Below are 18,811 nucleotides of genomic sequence, written 5' to 3' on the forward strand. Positions count from 1 at the left end.
TAATGAAGGCCTGGCACACCACTTCTCAGAGGTTGCCGACCCTTGATCTAGTCCAACTCCCTGCTCAAAGCAGGACCAACCAGATATTCCAGAGCTTAATTGTTAGTGTTGGAAAGCTTTTCTGAATATCTAAAATAAATCTTCCTCGCTATTGTCCTTCACAACATCTGGCAAGGAATTTGACAGGTTGACTGTGCATTGTGTGAAGAAATATTTCCTTTTGTTTGTTTTAAACCAGTTGCCTATTAATTTCATTTCATTTCATTAATCAATTTCCCTACTCCAGAGTCTTCTGCTGGTATCCCTCTATTGACTACAGGTCAACTGCCTGAAAATCATCCCCTGCTACCAGCTTTCCCATAAGAAGCCCTGCGATCACCTGCTGAATTTTGTGAAGCAGCAAGAAGAACCCCATCATATGCCCCCCAAAATTGTGTCATGGGATTTCTCCACTTTAGGGGCCCCGAGAGTCCCTGGGCTGTCACCACTTTGTTTTATGTGTGGGCAGTGGGTGGAGGCCTCCTTAAGCATTCACTGGAAGTGAAAATTAGCCAAGTCAACCTCACCGCCCTTTGCCTGTGTCCAACCCCCAGTGCTGATCCATGGAAGAACTCACCCTTCACATCACCAGTTGCTTAATGAGGGCAATATAAAAACCAGCAGCGGGGCAGGACTGGGCGATAACACCGAATCTCTGGCAAGGACAGCAAGCCAGACAAGGGATCCCGCCAGATACACTCCTCCCTGCCTCACCAACTACGATGGGCACCTACAAAGTCCGTGTCGCCACCGGGAACTTCCTGCTAGCTGGGACATTCAGCTCTATCTCCATCACCCTGGTGGGGACCCACGAGGAGAGCGCCAAGAAGCCCCTCGACAACTGCGGGAAGGACTTCAACCCCGGGGCGGTGAGTGCTAGTAGAACGAGGCCAGGGTCTGTGGACAGAACCTCCCAGTAGAAAGTGTGGGGGGGAGGGTCGCCAACACTCGTGACTTGGGGCTTTTTGATCTTCAATCCCCAGCTTCTGGAGTCATGGGGTTACATTGGGCGACTCTTTGTTCATTTGAAAAAAAATATTGAAGTGTCTAGTCCTTGTGGTTGCTTAGAAAATCTGAACTAAGTGCAGCTTAAAAGATCTCCAAATAGTTGGTGTGTTTTTCTTAAATCTCCAGTGCCTGGAGTCACGTGATTATGACAGAAGATTGGCAGCTTTTATTATGAAAATGTTTACTGCTTATGCCAGAGAGGAGAAAGGGGTGCAAATTTTCAACTTGTAATTTTTTTTTAATGGTGAAAAATGGCTATTTGGCACTAACTTTCACAAATTTGCACTGATTCCACTGAACACTGTTTGAGTTCCAAAACAAAACAAAAATCAGAATGTTTCCGTCTTCTCATTTTCAAAATGAAAGTGTTCACTTTTTCTAGACAAAGAGCATTTCTTTTATGTTTCATTTTGTTTAAAATGTTAAAAAATTGCTTGAGATCAAAACAAAGCATTTTGTTTCAGGTCGAATGAAATATTTTGTTCAACCCAAAATGATGTCCCCTGACTTTCTGATTCGCCAAAAATTTCGTTTTTTCGGTTTGACCAGAAGTGAATCCCCCCTCCCCAACTTTGTTGGAATTGCCAGAACTGAAAAATCCATTCTATGTCCTCATTATACTGTGTGGGGAGGATGGTCCAGTGGTTAGAGTCGTTGTCAGGGCTATGGTAGATCCTGGTTCTATTCCCTGGGCTACTGCAGTCTCACTGTGTGAAAGCCTTTGTGACTCAGTTTCCCCATTTATAGAATGGGGATAACAGCACTGTACTACTTCACAAAGTGCTGTGAGGGTAAATGTGTTAAAGATTGAAGGTGCCTCAAGACAGCAGTGGTGGGTGCCAGATAAGTACCTAAAATAGACTAGCTATAGAAATGCCTCAAAAATACAAAGCACACGGGTTACTGCTTTAATCTCAAGATTTGTAAACCAAACTCAGAATGGTTTGGGAGGGACGCTGAGGGATGGTGCGTGTTAGGGGGCTTTCCCTTCACGCCCTCCCCTGGTTCTTGCCACATGGACAGAAAGCAGAGGTCCAGAAGTCCGAACTGCAGGCAACGTGATGTTTATTGGGGTTAGTTCCAAACAAACATCCATCGCTCTACACGCCACCAGAGTCTATGTCCCAGCTCTGATGCTACAGAACCCAGCCTGTGTCCCTGTTCCCCATCCCCCTCCCCCCCCTTAGCAGCCCCAAATATACCAGCCGTGCACACCCCTGGTCCCACCCCTTACAGCTTATGGTCATGTTCCGTTTTGGAGAGGCGTGGGTCTGGGGTCTTTGTCCCAACACTTTTGTGCCCCATGGGAGGGGGTAATGGAGCACAACTCACCACCGTGGTGCCTCCTGCTGGTTGCTCCAGGGATTAGCTCAGTCCAGCTCCAGCACGCCCTCTGCGGGGGGTGTCCTGCCCATTGTCTACCCTACTCCGCTGTTTCAGACCCACGTTGCTCCCCCGCTCAGTGGGGTTCTTTTCAGGACACTGCCCTCCGGCAGTGCCCACTACTTCTTCCTCATCCCCCTTCTGGGGGTCACGGCAGTCCTGTGGCTTGCACCCACCACAGCAGCCAACCACAATCCAAAGTCTGGCCCCTCACTGCAGGGGCAAGTTGCTATCTGTATTGGCCCTGCTCCTCCGTGGCCAGGTGCAGTGCAAGGGGGCGGCGCCCAGGCCCACCTGCTACTCTGGGTCCCGACCCAGGGACCCTCTAGCAGCAGCCTCCCTGCCCAGCCTAGCAGGCAACAGGCCAGAGCTCCCCCTCCGCTCCCCTGAGCCTGCCCAGCACTGCTCTATCTCCGGTGCTATCCCTGGGAGCCCGTCCTCCTCCCTTGCTTGTTGGGGAGAGACTCCCCTCTGCTCTGCTGGGCCGCTCCTTATAGCTGCTCTGTCCCGGCAGCTGCCTCCCCTCCGGCTCCTAACAAGCCTCACCCTAATTAGCTGAATGTTTCCACCTCCGGCTGGTGTAGGCCATCTGCACCACTACAGAGGGGTAAGGAGTGAGGTTGTGTCCTGGGCAAGGCCAGGCTCTTCTCTGGCTTTTAGTGTGTCATAGGCCTCTCCCCCCCAACCACAAGCAGGGCTGGGGAGAGGGTAAACAGGCTCCCCCCTTCCCCCATAGTGCAGGTACCTACCTTCTCCCTGGTTCTGGCTCATTCTCTTCATCTCTCTCTGCACCGAGCTGAGGGTGGGGGTGCACTGAGCTTGGGGCTAGGGGTGCAGGGGCTGGGAGGGAGTTAGGGTGCAGGAGCAGGCTGAGGGTTGGGGTGCAGGGTCTGGCCAGGAGTTAGGGTGAGGGAGGGGGCTCAGGGTTGGGGCAGGAGATAGGGGTGTGGAGCGCTTACCCAGGGCAGCTCCCGTTTGGTGTGAGGGGTGCAGGTGGGAATGTGGGGAGGGGGTGCAGGAGCTCCTGTTTGGTGCTCAGGGTGGGCATGGGGAGGAGGTTCAGGGGTGAGGGCAGAGGGCTGGGGATGTGAGCTGGGGTCATGGGGATGCTCCCAGCCCCCTGCCCTGAGCGGCTCACGGCAGAGGGCTGGAGGGGGTATGCCCTGATTTCACCCCCTTCCCCAAGGCCCTGCCCCCACCTCTTCTCCGCCTCCTTCCCCCAAGGCCAGTGTGCTGCAGCTCCACTCCTCTCCTCCCCTCCCCCTCCCTGGCACAGGTGATCAGCTGTTCGGTGGGGAGGGGGGCGGGTGTGATGTTGTACTCTATATGATTTTATAAATATATGCTAATGAGTGAATATAATGTAACTGGAATATGCTTCATGCAAAAGGTCTCTTGTAAGGTATCAATACAAAGCTTATACTCTACTGAGTGTGATCCTCCTATTTGTATAAATGTATCACTCTTGTATCTGAAACTAGAAATATGAAAAATAACTCTGAGGGCCTATTGTAATTATGCAAAGTGTGGGCCATTAATGGTGGTTTGGAATCTTGATGGCTCCCATCAACCAGGACAACTGTCTGCAGATGGCTCTGTTTGCAGGCCTTCCTGTGAGTCAGGCTGGGAGGAACGAGGGCTTGGAGTCTTAGGGCTGGTTTTCACTACCCTCCGGATCGGCGGGTAGAAATCGATTTCTCAGGGATCGATATAGCGCGTCTCGTCGGGACGCAATAATCGATCCCGAATCGACGCGCGTACTACACCAGCCCAGGTAGGAGTAAGCGCCGTCGATGGGGGAGCCGCGGCGGTCGATTTCCCGCCGTCTTCACAGCTGGGTAAGTCGGATCAGATACGTCGAATTCAGCTATGCTATATGGCGACACATTTCCTGATAGGGCCAGGCATCAAGGTGGAATGTCTTGATGCTCCATTTGCCCCACTTTCCCCTATGCGCTGCACCTTCCCTCGTATGGACATCCATATTCCAATGAGTGTGCCAGACGTCCCATAATGGTGTGCCTGAGAGGTTGGGTCTGGGTTGTGTTACACTGTGGTGGAGGGCCTCTTCCATGACAATTAGTGGTTGTACCTTGTGGGTCTGTGCCCCCCTTAAACACTGCAGTAGACATTGCAAAATTAGCATACTTAACAACAGGCCAATAGCCATAATAATCCACAGTAACATCTGGAGCCCTGATCATTGTAATATAGTCCAACATCCAGGCCACCACCAGAACTGCTCCTCCTCCTCTGACAGGGTCAAGGTCTTTTAACACCATTCTGGAGTGTATATTTTAAATCTGTCCCATTGTTGGCAGTGGCAGCGAGCTGCTCCTGCAGGTTTCGCGTGCTGTTGTCCATGTTTATGAGTCCACTGGATAGTCACAGGCAAATGGGGTATTGTCCACACTGGCTTGAGCACTTGGTATGGAACCGGGTAGTGTGCGCTGGTTCGATTGCACACAGCAATGAGTTCCACAGATCCATTCATGCACCCTAGTCCCGATGGGAGCGTGTAGAGGATTGTCGTCATGCAGACAGAAAGCAGGTGGCCAGCTGTTTGAAGTGCAGGTGATGTTTATCAGGGTTAGTTCCAAGCAAGCATATCCATCGCTCTACACACCAGCAGTGTCTGTTCCCCACTGTCCCCCGTACCCTGCTCTGACGCTGCAGAGCCTGGCCTGTGTCCCCCTTCCCCATTCCCCCCTCCTCCTCCTTAGCAGGCCCAAATATACCTGCTGTGCATGCCCTTAGTCTTTGTCTTTTGTTTACACATATTAGTATAAGATCTAAGCATATGAAAAAGTCACACCCCAAATTCAATCTCAGGGTATGTCTACACTACGAAATTAGTTCGAATTTATAGAAGCCGGTTTTATTGAAATCGGTTGTATACAGCCGATTGTGTATGTCCACACAATAAAATGCTCTAGGTGCTCTAGTCGGCAGACCTCGTCCACAGTACGAGGCTAGCGTCGACTTCCGGAGCATTGCACTATGGGTAGCTATCCCACAGCTATCCCACAGTTCCCGCAGTCTCTGCCGCCCCTTGGAATTCTGGGTTGAGATCCCAATGCCCGGATGATGCAAAACAGTGTCGCGGGCGGTTCTGGGTACATGTCGTCAGGCCCCTCCCTCCCCCGTCACAGCAACGGCAGACAATAGATTCGCGCCTTTTTATCTGGGTTACCTGGGTTACCTGTGCAGACAACATGGAGCCCGCTCAGCACAGCTGAGCTCACCATCACCATATGTCCTCTGGGTGCTGGCAGACGTGGGACTGCATTGCTACACAGCAGCAGCTGCTAACTGCCTTTTGGCGGTAGACGGTGTAGCATGAGTGATAGCCGTGGGGCTGGCAGCCGTAGTGCTGCATTGCACCAGCCCCTTGCAGGCGATGGTATATTATGACTGGTACCCGTCGTCGTCGTACTGGTATGGCTGTCAATCATGGCCACCTGGGCAGACATGCTACTGTTTCGATGATGACGGTTACCAGTCATAATATACTATTTTCTGCCAATTGCCCAATATTGTCTGCTAAGCACCCAGAAGAGGCCGAGGGCGATGCTGGGTGCTGGCGGACGTGGGGCTGGCAGACGTGGGGCTGCATTGCTACACAGCAGCAGCCCCTTGCCTTTTGGCAGATGATGGTATATTATGATTGGTAACCGTCGTCATCGTACTGGAGAGGCTATCACTCATGCTGCACCGTCGGCTGCCAGCTTAAGATGTAAAAAATAGATTTGTTCTGTATTCATTTGCTTCCCCTTCCTCCGTGAAATCAACGGCCTGCTAAGCCCAGGGTTTCCAGTTTAATCTTTGGGGGGACCATTCTGTGTGACAGTTGTTTGTGTTTCTCCCTGTTCCTGTACCTGTACGCCATGTCGTCACTCGGCCCTCCCTCCCTCCCGCCCTCCTTCTCCTGGTCCATCAGATACTACTTTCGCGCCTTTTTTCTGACCAGGCGCCATAGCTAGCACTGGGATCATGGAGCCCGCTCAGATCACCGCGGCAATTATGAGCACTATGAACACCACGCGCATTGTCCTGGAGTACATGCAGAGCCAGAACATGCCAAGGCGAAACCCGGACCAGGCGAGGAGGCGATTGCAGCGCGGCGACGAGAGTGATGAGGAAATTGACATGGCCATAGACCTCTCACAAGGCACAGGCCCCAGCAATGTGGAAATCATGGTGTTACTGGGGCAGGTTGATACCGTGGAACGCCGATTCTGGGCCCGGGAAACAAGCACAGACTGGTGGGACCGCATCGTGCTGCAGGTATGGGACGATTCCCAGTGGCTGCGAAACTTTCGCATGCGTAAGGGCACTTTCATGGAACTTTGTGACTTGCTTTCCCCTGCCCTGAAACGCCAGGATACCAAGATGAGAGCAGCCCTCACAGTTGAGAAGCGAGTGGCAATAGCCCTGTGGAAGCTTGCAACGCCAGACAGCTACCGGTCAGTCGGGAATCAATTTGGAGTGGGCAAATCTACTGTGGGGGCTGCTGTGATCCAATTTGCCAGGGCAATGAAAGACCTGGTGATAGCAAGGGTAGTGACTCTGGGCAACGTGCAGTCAATAGTGGATGGTTTTGCTGAAATGGGATTCCCAAACTGTGGCGGGGCCATAGACGGAACCCATATCCCTATCTTGTCACCGGAGCACCAAGCCACCGACTACATAAACCGCAAGGGGTACTTTTCAATGCTGCTGCAAGCCCTGGTGGATCACAAGGGACGTTTCACCAACATCAACGTGGGATGGCCGGGAAAGGTACATGATGCTCGCGTCTTCAGGAACTCTGCTCTGTTTCGAAAGCTGGAGGAAGGGACTTTCTTCCCGGACCAGAAAGTGACCATTGGGGATGTTGAAATGCCTATCGTGATCCTTGGGGACCCAGCCTACCCCTTAATGCCATGGCTCATGAAGCCATACACAGGCAGCCTGGACAGGAGTCAGGACCTGTTCAACTACAGGCTGAGCAAGTGCCGAATGGTGGTGGAATGTGCATTTGGACGTTTAAAAGCGCGCTGGCGCAGCTTACTGACTCGCTCAGACCTCAGCGAAAAGAATATCCCCATTGTTATTGCTGCTTGCTGTGCGCTCCACAATATCTGTGAGAGTAAGGGGGAGACATTTATGGCGGGGTGGGAGGTTGAGGCAACTCGCCTGGCCGCTGATTACGCGCAGCCAGACACCAGGGCGGTTAGAGGAGCACAGCAGGGCGCGGTGCGCATCAGAGAAGCTTTGAAAACGAGTTTTGTGACTGGCCAGGCTACTGTGTGAAACTTCTGTTTGTTTCTCCTTGATGAACCCTCCAACCCCCCCCCGACCCGGTTCACTCTACTTCCCTGTAAACCAACCACCCCACCCCACCCTCCCCTCCCCTCCCGCTTGCAGAGGCAATAAAGTCATTGTTTTTTCACATTCATGCATTCTTTATTAGTTCCTTACAGAGGTAGGGGGATAATTGCCAAGGTAGCAGGGATGGGTGGGGGAGGAGGGATGGAAAAGGACACACTGCATTTTAAAACTTTAACTCTTATTGAAGCCCAGCCTTCTGATGCTTGGGCGATCATCTGGGGTGGAGTGACTGGGTGGACGGAGGCCCCCCCACCGTGTTCTTGGGCGTCTGGGTGACGAGGCTATGGAACTTGGGGAGGAGGGCTGTTGGTTACACAGGGGCTGTAGCGGCGGTCTCTGCTCCTGCTGCCTTTCCTGCAACTCAACCATACGCTCGAGCATATCACTTTGATGCTCCAGCAGACGGAGCATTGCCTCTTGCCGTCTGTCTGCAAGCTGACGCCACCTATCGTCTTCAGCCCGCCACCTCTCCTCTCGTTCATGTTGGACTTTTCTCATCTCCGACATTGACTGCCTCCACGCATTCTGCTGTGCTCTATCAGCGTGGGAGGACATCTGCAGCTCCGTGAACATCTCGTCCCTCGTCTTACGTTTTCTCTTTCTAATGTTCACGAGCCTCTGCGAAGGAGAAACATTTGCAGCTGGTGGAGGAGAAGGGAGAGGTGGTTAAAAAAGACACATTTTAGGGAACAATGGGTACACTCTTTCATTACAAGGTCGCATATTTCGGCTTGCAGGCAGCCATCGTAGGCCACAGTGTTTTGGCTTATTTAACCTTCTTAACATGCGGGAAAGGTTGCAAACAGCAGCGCATTTCCCATCTCAAGGATGAATTGGGTTGTCCATTTAAAATGGGGTTTCAATGTAAAAGGAGGGGGCTGCAGTTTCCCGGTTAACATGCGGCACAAACACAAGTAAACCACCCCCCCCACACACACACACACACGATTCTCTGGGATGATCACTTCACCCCTCCCCTCCACCGCATGGTTAACAGCGGGGAACATTTCTGTTCAGAAGAGCAGGAACGGGTGCCTCTGAATGTCCCCTTAATAAAATCACCCCATTTCAACCAGGTGACCGTGAATGATATCACTCTCCTGAGGATAACAAAGAGAGACAAGGAATGGATATTGTCTGCATGCCAGCAAACACCGGGACCATACGCTGCCATGCTTTGTTATGCAATGATTCCAGACTACGTGCTACTGGCCTGGCGTGGTAAAGTGTCCTACCATGGCGGACGGGATAAGGCAGCCCTCCCCAGAAACCTTTTGCAAAGGCTTTGGGAGTACATAAAGGAGAGCTTTCTGGAGATGTCCCTGGAGGATTTCCGCTCCATCCCCATACACGTTAACAGACTTTTCCAGTAGATGTACTGGCCGCGATTGCCAGGGCAAATTAATCATTAAACACGCTTGCTTTTAAACCATGTGTAATGTTTACAAATATTTACAAAGGTACACTCACCAGAGGTCTCCTGTGTGCCCTGAGGGTCTTGGGTGAGTTCGGAGGTTACTGGTTCCAGGTCCAGGGTAACAAACAGATCCTGGCTGTTGGGGAAACCGGTTTCTCCACTTCCTTGCTGCTGTGAGCTACCTACAGTACCTCCATCGTCATCTTCCTCGTTCCCCGAACCGTCTTCCCTGTGTGTTTCTCCAGTGAGAGAGTCATAGCACACGGTTGGGGTAGTGGTGGCTGCACCCCCTAGGATCGCATGCAGCTCCGCGTAGTAGCGGCAAGTTTGCGGCTCTGCCCCGGACCTTCCGTTTGCTTCTCTGGCTTTGTGGTAGGCTTGCCTTAGCTCCTTAATTTTCACGCGGCACTGCTGTGTGTCCCTGTTATGGCCTCGGTCCTTCATGGCCTTGGAGATCTTTTCTAATACTTTTCCATTTCTTTTACTGCTACGGAGTTCAGCTATCACTGCTTCATCTCCCCATATGGCGAGCAGATCTCGTACCTCCCGTTCGGTCCATGCTGGAGCTCTTTTGCGATCCTGGGAGGACTCCATGACGGTTACCTGTGCTGATGAGCTCTGCGTGGTCACCTGTGCTCTCCACGCTGGGCAAACAGGAAATGAAATTCAAACCTTCGCGGGTCTTTTCCTGTCTACCTGGTCAGTGCATCTGAGTTGAGAGCGCTGTCCAGAGCGGTCACAATGAAGCACTGTGGGATAGCTCCCGGAGGCCAATAACATCGAATTCCGTCCACACTACCCCAATTCCGACCCGCAAAGGCCGGTTTTATCGCTAATCCCCTCGTCGGAGGTGATGTAAAGAAACCGGTTTAAAGGGCCCTTTAAGTCGAAAGAAAGGGCCTCGTTGTGTGGACGTGTCCAGGCTTAATTCGGTTTAACGCTGCTAAAGTCGACCTAAACCCGTAGTGTAGACCAGGCCTCAGGCTGACAAACAAGCCTATACACTGATGGTGTGTGAATACTTGCACATGGCACTGAAATCGTTAACAGCACTGGCCTTTCTATAGCATTGCTAACTCACCTGACTTTTTTGCGCATCATGTGATCTCTGGGATATATCTTAAAGCCCCAAGCACCTGGAGTCATGTGAATCTGTGAGAATCTAGGGGTTTTGGTTGTTTTTTTTTTTTTAACTGAATTTTTTGTTTCCGGGGCAGAAAAAATCTGGAAAATGTGACCTCTTTTTATATTAATAATAATAATAATTGAAAAATAAATAACAGGACATTCAACAAAAACAGCAAATGTAATCGGAATAAAGGGCTTTACATTCACCCCAGGATTCACTGCTACTAATTGGAAGACCTTAGCAGGGCTGAGCAGAGGGATTAAATCATTCAATAAGTCATTGTAATATCATCCAGATCTCCACCTGCTGCAATAAACAAGGGTTGTCTGCCCTGCGGTTTCTGGTCCCCAGCCAGTTCCCAAGTGCCTTAAGCAAGGGAGATGCCTTACAAAATGGGAAGGTTATTGCAAAATGTTTCTATGGGTTTTCTTACTCAAACTGAGCGGCTTTTCAAAACGCAGTGGGAGATGGTATATCGGGCTGGATGGGCCCATTGGACCCATCCAAGTGCAGAAGTTTTTGTATTCCTTTGTGGAGTCACAGCCTGGTGTGTAAAGAGACCAGAAGAGAAGCTGCCAAACTGGCATTGATATGTTTCATGGTAGGCCCAAGAGGCCAACACCCGGACTCACGTTCTGCATCTACTCGGAAAACGAACTCAGTCTCCCTTATGCTAGCACTAGATCTCACTGCAGCAGCGTTAAGTGCCATGCCAGCCCCGAGCTGCTGCTCCTTTGGGATGGCAGGCCTGGTGTTTTGGTGAGTAGCCAGCATCAGGGGCTGGAGGTCACAAGGGAACAGTTCGCAGGGACCATAATGCCTGGCGGACAGGGCAGGCTAAGGGGGGGGGGGGCTAGAGCAAGACTTAAGGGATCAGATAGCCGGGAGGTCAATCAGTATCGGAGATATCTGGGGCAATGCTTGGAGTTTTCATGGAGGGCCGGAAGATCTGGTGCATGGGGCTGGGTAGCAGGTTGGATGGAGATCAGGGGAGGCTGTGGGACAGGGACAGGCGAAGCCGTGGGGCAGGGCCTGGTGAGGCAACAGGCATCGGTCTGTAACTCAGCCAGCTTCCTCTGGCTATTGGGGTCTTTATATAGTCCGGGTACCTACAGAGAGCGTGGCCAGCCCAGCCCATCGGGGGCCTGGGCTGCGGCTGCCCCGGGGCTGCAGGTTCAAGGAGAGGCAGTGGCTCAGGAGGGCATCCGAGGACCTGCCCCGGCGGGGCCCTGGGGAGTGGGGTGTGACGGGTTCAGTCACAGAGACCTCCTTGGGACTGTCACCTGACGTGCTGAAATTACCTCTGAGCCAGTTTTCCCTGCCAGCTTGGGACTCCAGAACCCTGCCTTGTTGAGCCAGACACACTAGCCTGGTGCAAACACAGACCCAGGGTCTGAACCACCCCCCAGACTTAACTGAAAACAGACTTAACTGCAGACTTAACTGAAAACAGCTCAGCAAGTGCTCCTGTCTCCAGCACCCAGACACCCAGCTCCCAATGGGGTCCAAACCCCAAATAAATCCGTTTTACTCTGTATAAAGCTTATGCAAGGTAAACTCATAAATAGTCCGCCCTCTATAACACTGATAGAGAGAGATGCACAGATGTTTTCTCCCCCAGGTATTATTCACTTACTCTGGGTTAGTTAATACACAAAAGTGATTTTATTAAGTATAAGAAGGAGGATTTAAGTGGTTCCAACTAATAACAGACAGAACAAAGTAAGTTACCAAGCAAAATAAAACGAAAAACCAAGTCTAAGCCTAATACATTAAGAAACTGAATACAGGTAAATCTCACCCTCGGAGATGTTCCAATAAGCTTCTTTCACAGACTAGACTCCTTCCTAGTCTGGGCCCAATCCTTTCCCCTGGTACAATCTTTTCCCCTGGTACAGCCCTTGTTAGTTCCAGCTCGGGTGGTAACTGGAGAATTTCTCATGACTGGCAGCCTCCTTTGTTCTCTTCCACCCTTTTATAGCTTTGGCCCCAGGCAGGAATCCTTTGTCTCTCTGGGTCTCCACCCCTCCTTCTAAACGGAAAAGCACCAGCTTTAATATGGATTCCAGTTCAGGTGACATGATCACATGCCACTGTCAGACTTCATTACCCACTTGCTGGCATACTTGTATATAGGAAGCAGGGCCGGCTCCAGGCACCAGCCCACCAAGCTTGTGCTTGGGGCGGCACCTGGAGGGGGGCAGTGCGGCGCTCTGGCTCTGGCCGCCGTGGAGAGCGGAGCCCCGGCCAGGCTCGCCGCCCTCCCCCCGGCGCTCTGGCCACGGGGGAGAGCGGAGCCACAGCGGGCTCTCCGCCCTCCTCCCGGTGCTCTGGCCACCGGGGAGAGCAGAGCCGCGGCGGGCTCTCCGCCCTCCTCCCGGCGCTCTGGCCGCTGGGGAGAGCGGAGCCGCGGCAGCCTCGCCACCCTCCCCCCGGCGCTCCCGCCGGTCCAGGAGAGCGGAGCCCTGGCCGGGCTCTCCGCCCGCCCCCCGGCGCTCTGGCCGGTCGGGGAGAGCGGCCGGTGGCCAGGCTCGGTGCCCTCCCCTGCCTTGCTGACAGGAAGCTTACGAGTAAACAGAGCCATTTACAACCAATTGTCCTGATTAATGGGAGCCATCAAGATTCCAAACTACCGTTAATGGCCCACACTTTGCATAATTACAATAGGACCTCAGAGTTATATTTCATATTCCTAGTTTCAGATACAAGAATGATACATTCATACAAATAGGATGATCACACTCAGTAGATTATAAGCTTTGTAATGATACCCTACAAGAGACCTTTTGCATAAAGCATATTCCAGTTACATCATATCCACACTTATAAGCATATTTTTATAAAATGTATGGAGCGCAACGTCACACAGGGTGCCCCTCTCATTAAACCACAAGGCCTGGATGGGGCAGGCTGGGCCCACGGTAAAGGGCTTGGATGGCCGGGGAGCAGGACCTCAGCCTGCACTTTAACTGAGGCCAAGCTTAGATGCACATGGCTGCTCTGACCCATTTGTGTCGGCTCCTAAAAAATGGTGGGCACCGCTAGAGGGCTCACAAAGGCTTTAAAGAGATTGTGCCCTTCTCCTATACACTGCTCGGCTATGCTGAGGTACCTCAAGATGTAGCCAAACCGGTAACCCTTGGCCTCTACCTCCAGGCTAATGAAAGGCAGGTGCTGAGTAGAACAGTAGTTGCAACCATGACCTGGTCGATCTGTGTTTCCTTGGAGACTTCCACACAATGGGGGCACAGGAGGCCAACATGTGTTTTATTTGTGGGGGGGAGACAGATGCTGACGGTTCATCCCTGAGTTGCTGGATTAATCCCTGAGTCACACCCTCACGCTCCGGTCGTCCATCCGTCTCCGTCCCCCCCATTGCAGGTGGAGGAGTTCAAGCTGTGCAGCCGGCGTTGGCTGGGGGACATTGTCCTGGTGCGGCTCCACAAGGAGCCCTACTCCTTCTACCCCACCGACAACTGGTACTGCAGCTTCGTGGAGGTCGTCTCCCCACACGGCCAGAGCTACCACTTCCCCTGCTACCAGTGGATCGAGGGCTACTGCACCCTGGAGCTGCGGGAGGGCAAAGGTAGGGGGCTGCGGGCTGCGAGCAGGGCATGGGAGTTGGCCTGGTGCTGCTTGGGGTCATAGCGAGCTAGCTGTCCCCGTACACACCCCTCTATCTGTCCATCTCCATCCACCCCGTCTATCTGTCCATCCCTGTACACACCCCTCTGTCTATCCATCCCTGTACACACCCCTCTGTCTATCCATCCCTGTACACACCCCTCTATCAGTCCCCATCCACCCATCCCTGTCTACACCCCTGTCTGTCTATCCATTCCCATACACACCCGCTATCTAATCTATCTATCTATCCCATAGACACCCCTGTCTCTCTCTCTCATGTTCTCTCCTCTCCCCCAGGCCAGTTGGTTTGTGACGATGCCGATTCCCCGTTGCTGCTGGAGCAGCGGCAGGCTGAGCTGATGCACCGACGCGAGTGCTATGGGTGAGTGAGACCCCGTGGGGGTTGGGGGAACTCCCCGGGGCTCAGGCCTGCGCGGGGTCCTGGGGATGGAGGGGGCGATAGGAACTGCAGGACAGGTAGGCCCGGGACTGTGGCTGAGGGTGGCTGGGTTTGGCGGGGCAGGGTGTATCGATGCTGCCTCTGGCCGGACACAATTGAGAGTATCAATTCAGGACAAATTGCTTAGAGCAGGGCAGTTACAGCCCAAGGCTGGGGTTCCTTTGCACACCAAGACAAACCAAACCAGCCAAACAGAGAAGACTTCGGTCTCACCCCACTGGCTAAGCACAAGTCACACAAGCAATTCCCTTAGACACTCCAGTTTCCCAGGATCCCCACCAGTGCCACTCGTTATGGGAACAAATGGTTATGAAAACCAAGACCCCAGTAAAAGAAAAAAGGTTCTCCTGATCCCAAAGGGCCAAGCCCCAGACCCAGCTCAATATACAAGTAAAATCTTACCCACAAATCATGGTGTTGCCAATCCTTTAGAATCTAAAATCCAAAGGTTTATTCATAAAAGAAAGAAATATAGATGAGAGCTGGAAGTGGTTAAATGGAATCAATTACATCCAGTAATGGCAAAGTTCTTGGTTCAGGCTTGTAGCAGTGATAGAATAAACTGCAGGTTCAAATCAAGTCTCTGGAGTCCATCCATAGCTGGGATGGGTCATTCAGTCCTTTGTTCAGAGCTTCAGTTGGTAGCAAGGTTCCTCCAGAAGTAAGAAGCAGGATTGAAGACAAGATGGAGGAGATGCAGCAGCCTGTTATAGTCTCTTGCCATGTGGCCTCTGCTTTCTTTGTTCCAAACACAAGCTGCCCAGCACATGGCTTGGAATAACCTCCGAGTTCTCTCTGTAGGCAGGTCCCTGCATGCCTTGCAGTGTCACAAGGCGGATCTGCCGTCTCTCAATGGGTCAGTTGTAGCTGATGGTCCTTAATGGGCCATCAAGCAGGTTAGGCAGAGCTGATGCCAAGTTGTCTGGGGTGTCACCCAGAAGCACAGCACAAGTTTGAACTACAGACAGTATAGAGCCAATACTTATAATTTTAAATACAAAAATGACACTTGCATACAGATAGCATAATCATAACCAGTAAACCATAACCTCCTTATAGACACCTTATTTGACCTCCTTTGTACAAGATTTGGTGCCACTACAGGATCTTGGTTGCAACAATGGTCTATACAGTCACAGTTTGTGTCAATAACGTGACACAGGGGCAGGCCAGGGCTGACGTCCCCTGCAATCTCTCCCTGCCCAGGTGGAAGGAGTACGCTGCCGGACTGCCCCGGTGTCTGGCAGTGGACAACATCATTGAGCTGGACTGTAACACCATGTACTCCTTCACCAAGAGCACCAACTTCCTGCTGCGCGGGTTGAACGCGTGAGTTCTGCTTCCCCACAGCCAGACCCGTTCCCAATGCCTGCCCCTAGACCTGCCCTTAGAAACTACCCCTAACCCTGTACAGTAACCCTAACCATGTACACAACCCTGTACACTACCCCTAACCCTAATCCTGTACACTAACCCTAGCCCTATACACAACCCTATACACTAACCCTAACCCTATACACTAACCCTAACCCTTCATCAAGACCTCCCTCTTCCTTGAGCACGGGGTCAATGTGTGACTTCCGGCCCCCACAGCCCAGGTCATTCCCAGAGACTAAACCCAAACCCTAGCCCTAACCCTAATTGTGTACTCTCTCCTTTCCCTAATCCTACCGTAACCCATGTCCCATACCCTTTCTCTCATTCTGCCTATGCCCTATAGTCCTTCCCTAGCCCTAACCTGACCGTGTAGCCTGACATCTTTCCGTAACCTTAACTGTGACCCTTCCCCAAGACATCCACCTTCCTGCGGTGCAGGAGGGATGTGTGTGTGCAGCCCAGCCCCCAAGGCCCAACCCCAGGGACTAACCCCTAACCCTGTTCTATAACCTAACCCTTATCCCTAGCCCTACTCTATACCTAACTCTATCTATTCCCATACACATCCATTCTCTCTCTCTCTCTCATTCTCTCCATCCCCACCCATCAATCTACCTGTCTTTCTAGCTATCCCCATACACCCCTCATCCCATACTACTCACTCTAGTCCTTGTCGTAGGGGAGAAGAGCTTGAAAACCCAGGTGTAACCAACACGACCATGCTGCCTGAGTCTGCAGCCATCACTCCGACAGGGGGCAGCTGCCCCTTGCGTGGCTCCACTTTGCCACCAGTGCGTCTCTGGGGGGGAGAAAGGGGGAACCCTATTTGTTATGCCTGGTTCTCGGGGGGAGGAAAGACTATCCCCTTCCCAAGGCCCCCCCCCTCGGCGCTCTCACACGCTCACCCTGCCCCTCTCTCCCCCCAGGCAGGTGGAGCTGCGGCTGAAGGGTTTCCTGAGCTGCACCAACTCCTGGGCGAAGCTGGACGACATCAACAAGGTTTTCTGTTTCAACAAGACCCCGATCACAGGTGGGTGACCCCCCGACCCACCCCCAAATCCCACTCACCTGGGCCCACCGGAGCCCCCACGCACGGAGCAGGGTGATTGGGAAGTGTGACGCAAGCCACTAGAGACCCCAGCACTGCTTGTGCCAGGTCCTGCCCAGACCCCCCCCCCGACTGCGATCAGGGACCCCCCCCAGCCTTGTGCCAGGTGCTGCCCAGACCCCCACTGAGATCAGGCCCCCTCATGCTGGACCGTTAGCTCCGTTCTCCAGCAGGGGGAGGCCGTGGCCCTGAGAGTCGCCAAAAGCTGCCCCAGGCACCCAGGGTAGGACTCAAACCCGGCTCCCCTGAGCCCCGACAGGGCACATTAACCTGTGGGTGCCCTGCCTGTGTCCCCCCAGAGTACGTGCGGGCGCACTGGCGAGAGGACACGTTCTTCGGGTACCAGTTCCTGAACGGGGTCCACCCGGTGGTGATCCGGCGCTGCACAGAGCTCCCCTGCAACTTCCCTGTCACACCGGCCATGGTGGCCTCCTCCCTGGGGGAGAGCACCAGCCTGCAGGACGAGCTGGAGGTAAGTGGGGCGCCAGGGACACCCCTGGGGGGACTTGGCTGCGCTCTGGCTCTCTCCCCAGTGTCGCTCCGGGCACAAGCAGCCACGGGTCAGAGGTGTCCAGTTGGCCCAACTCCAGAGCCAGTGGCCACGCTCACACTGACCACTCGACTCCAGGGGCTAGTCCCAGGGCACTGCTGCAGGGAAGCTCACGGCACTGGGAGAGGCACTGCTGCGGGGAAACTCACAGCACTGGGATAGGGTACTGCTGCAGGCAAGCTCGCAGCGCTGGCATTCCAGCATTCCCCCATGCCCTGGGGTCCCCTCTCTGCACCCCTGGATATGCTGGCCCCCATCAGCCCCCACACTCTGGTCTGCTCTCCCTGTGTCTTGCAGAAGGGGAACATCTTCCTCGCTGACTATAAAATCCTGGAGGGCGTCCCGGCCAACACGATCAACGGCTACCAGCAGTACATCGCCGCGCCCCTCTGCCTGCTGCACCTGCAGCCTTCCGGGGAGCTCGTCCCCGTGGCCATCCAGGTAACAGCCCCTGGCGCCCCCACACGCTGCCTAGTGGGACCCCCACGCAGCCCCCACCCCTACACAGTCCCAGGGCTGGGCATTGCCGTCTAAGGAACTGCCCCAGGGAGAGAACCCAGGAGTCCTGGCTCCCAGCCCCCCCTGCTCTAACCACCAGCCCCCACTCCCCTCCCAGAGCCGGGGATAGAACCCAGGAGTCCTGGCTCCCAGCCCCCCCTGCTCTAACCCACTAGACTCCACTGCCCTCCTTGAGCCGGGGATAGAACCCAGGAGTCCTGGCTCCCAGCCCCCCCTGCTCTAACCCACTAGACTCCACTGCCCTCCTTGAGCCGGGGATAGAACCCAATAGTCCTGGCTCCTGCCCCCCTGCTCTAACCACCAGCCCCCACTCCCCTCCCAGAGCCGGGGAGAGAACCCAGGAGTCCTGGCTCCCAGCACCCCCGACAGACACTACTCTGGGCCACCCCCATCTCTGCTGGCAGCGAGTGGGTCTCTGCAGACTCACTGGCACCTCGCTCTGAACTCCAGCCCTTTGTCCCCGGAGCTGAATCCCGATGCATGCACCTGCACTGTCTGTCCCTTCCACAGCGGGGCCGGGTAAGGTTAGGGTGAGGGTAAAGATTCGGGTTAGGTTAGGTTATAGAGTAGGGTAAGGGGTTAGGGTTTAGAGGAGGGTTGGGGGTAAGGAATTAGGATTAGTGTATAAAGTAGGGTTAGGGTATAGAGTAGGGTTAGGGTTGGGGTATAGAGTACGGTTAGGATATAGAGTAGGATTAGGGATAAGGAGTTAGGGTTCGGGTATAGAGTAGGTTTAGGGGTAAGGGGTTCGGGTATAGAGTAGGGTTAGGGGTAAGGAGTTAGGGCTGGGGTATAGAGTAGGGTTAGGGTTAGGGTATAGA

At 53.4% G+C, this 18,811-nt stretch overlaps 1 protein-coding gene across 1 annotated transcript in view; it reads left to right on the top strand.

Annotated features, from left to right (window-relative positions):
* The first annotated feature begins 761 nt into the window (after positions 1–761).
* The window catches only part of LOC117869933 (arachidonate 12-lipoxygenase, 12R-type-like), a 30,150-nt gene continuing 12,100 nt past the window's right edge, over positions 762–18,811 (top strand). The window contains exons 1-7 of the mRNA XM_034757031.1: positions 762–908; positions 13,731–13,935; positions 14,274–14,358; positions 15,643–15,765; positions 16,740–16,843; positions 17,221–17,393; positions 17,769–17,912. Of these exons, the coding sequence (XP_034612922.1) occupies positions 762–908; positions 13,731–13,935; positions 14,274–14,358; positions 15,643–15,765; positions 16,740–16,843; positions 17,221–17,393; positions 17,769–17,912 (981 nt within the window). The remainder of the gene's footprint in view (positions 909–13,730; positions 13,936–14,273; positions 14,359–15,642; positions 15,766–16,739; positions 16,844–17,220; positions 17,394–17,768; positions 17,913–18,811) is intronic.

This window comes from Trachemys scripta, chromosome 25 (assembly GCF_013100865.1).
Source record: "Trachemys scripta elegans isolate TJP31775 chromosome 25, CAS_Tse_1.0, whole genome shotgun sequence".
Lineage (NCBI taxonomy): Eukaryota > Metazoa > Chordata > Testudines > Emydidae > Trachemys > Trachemys scripta.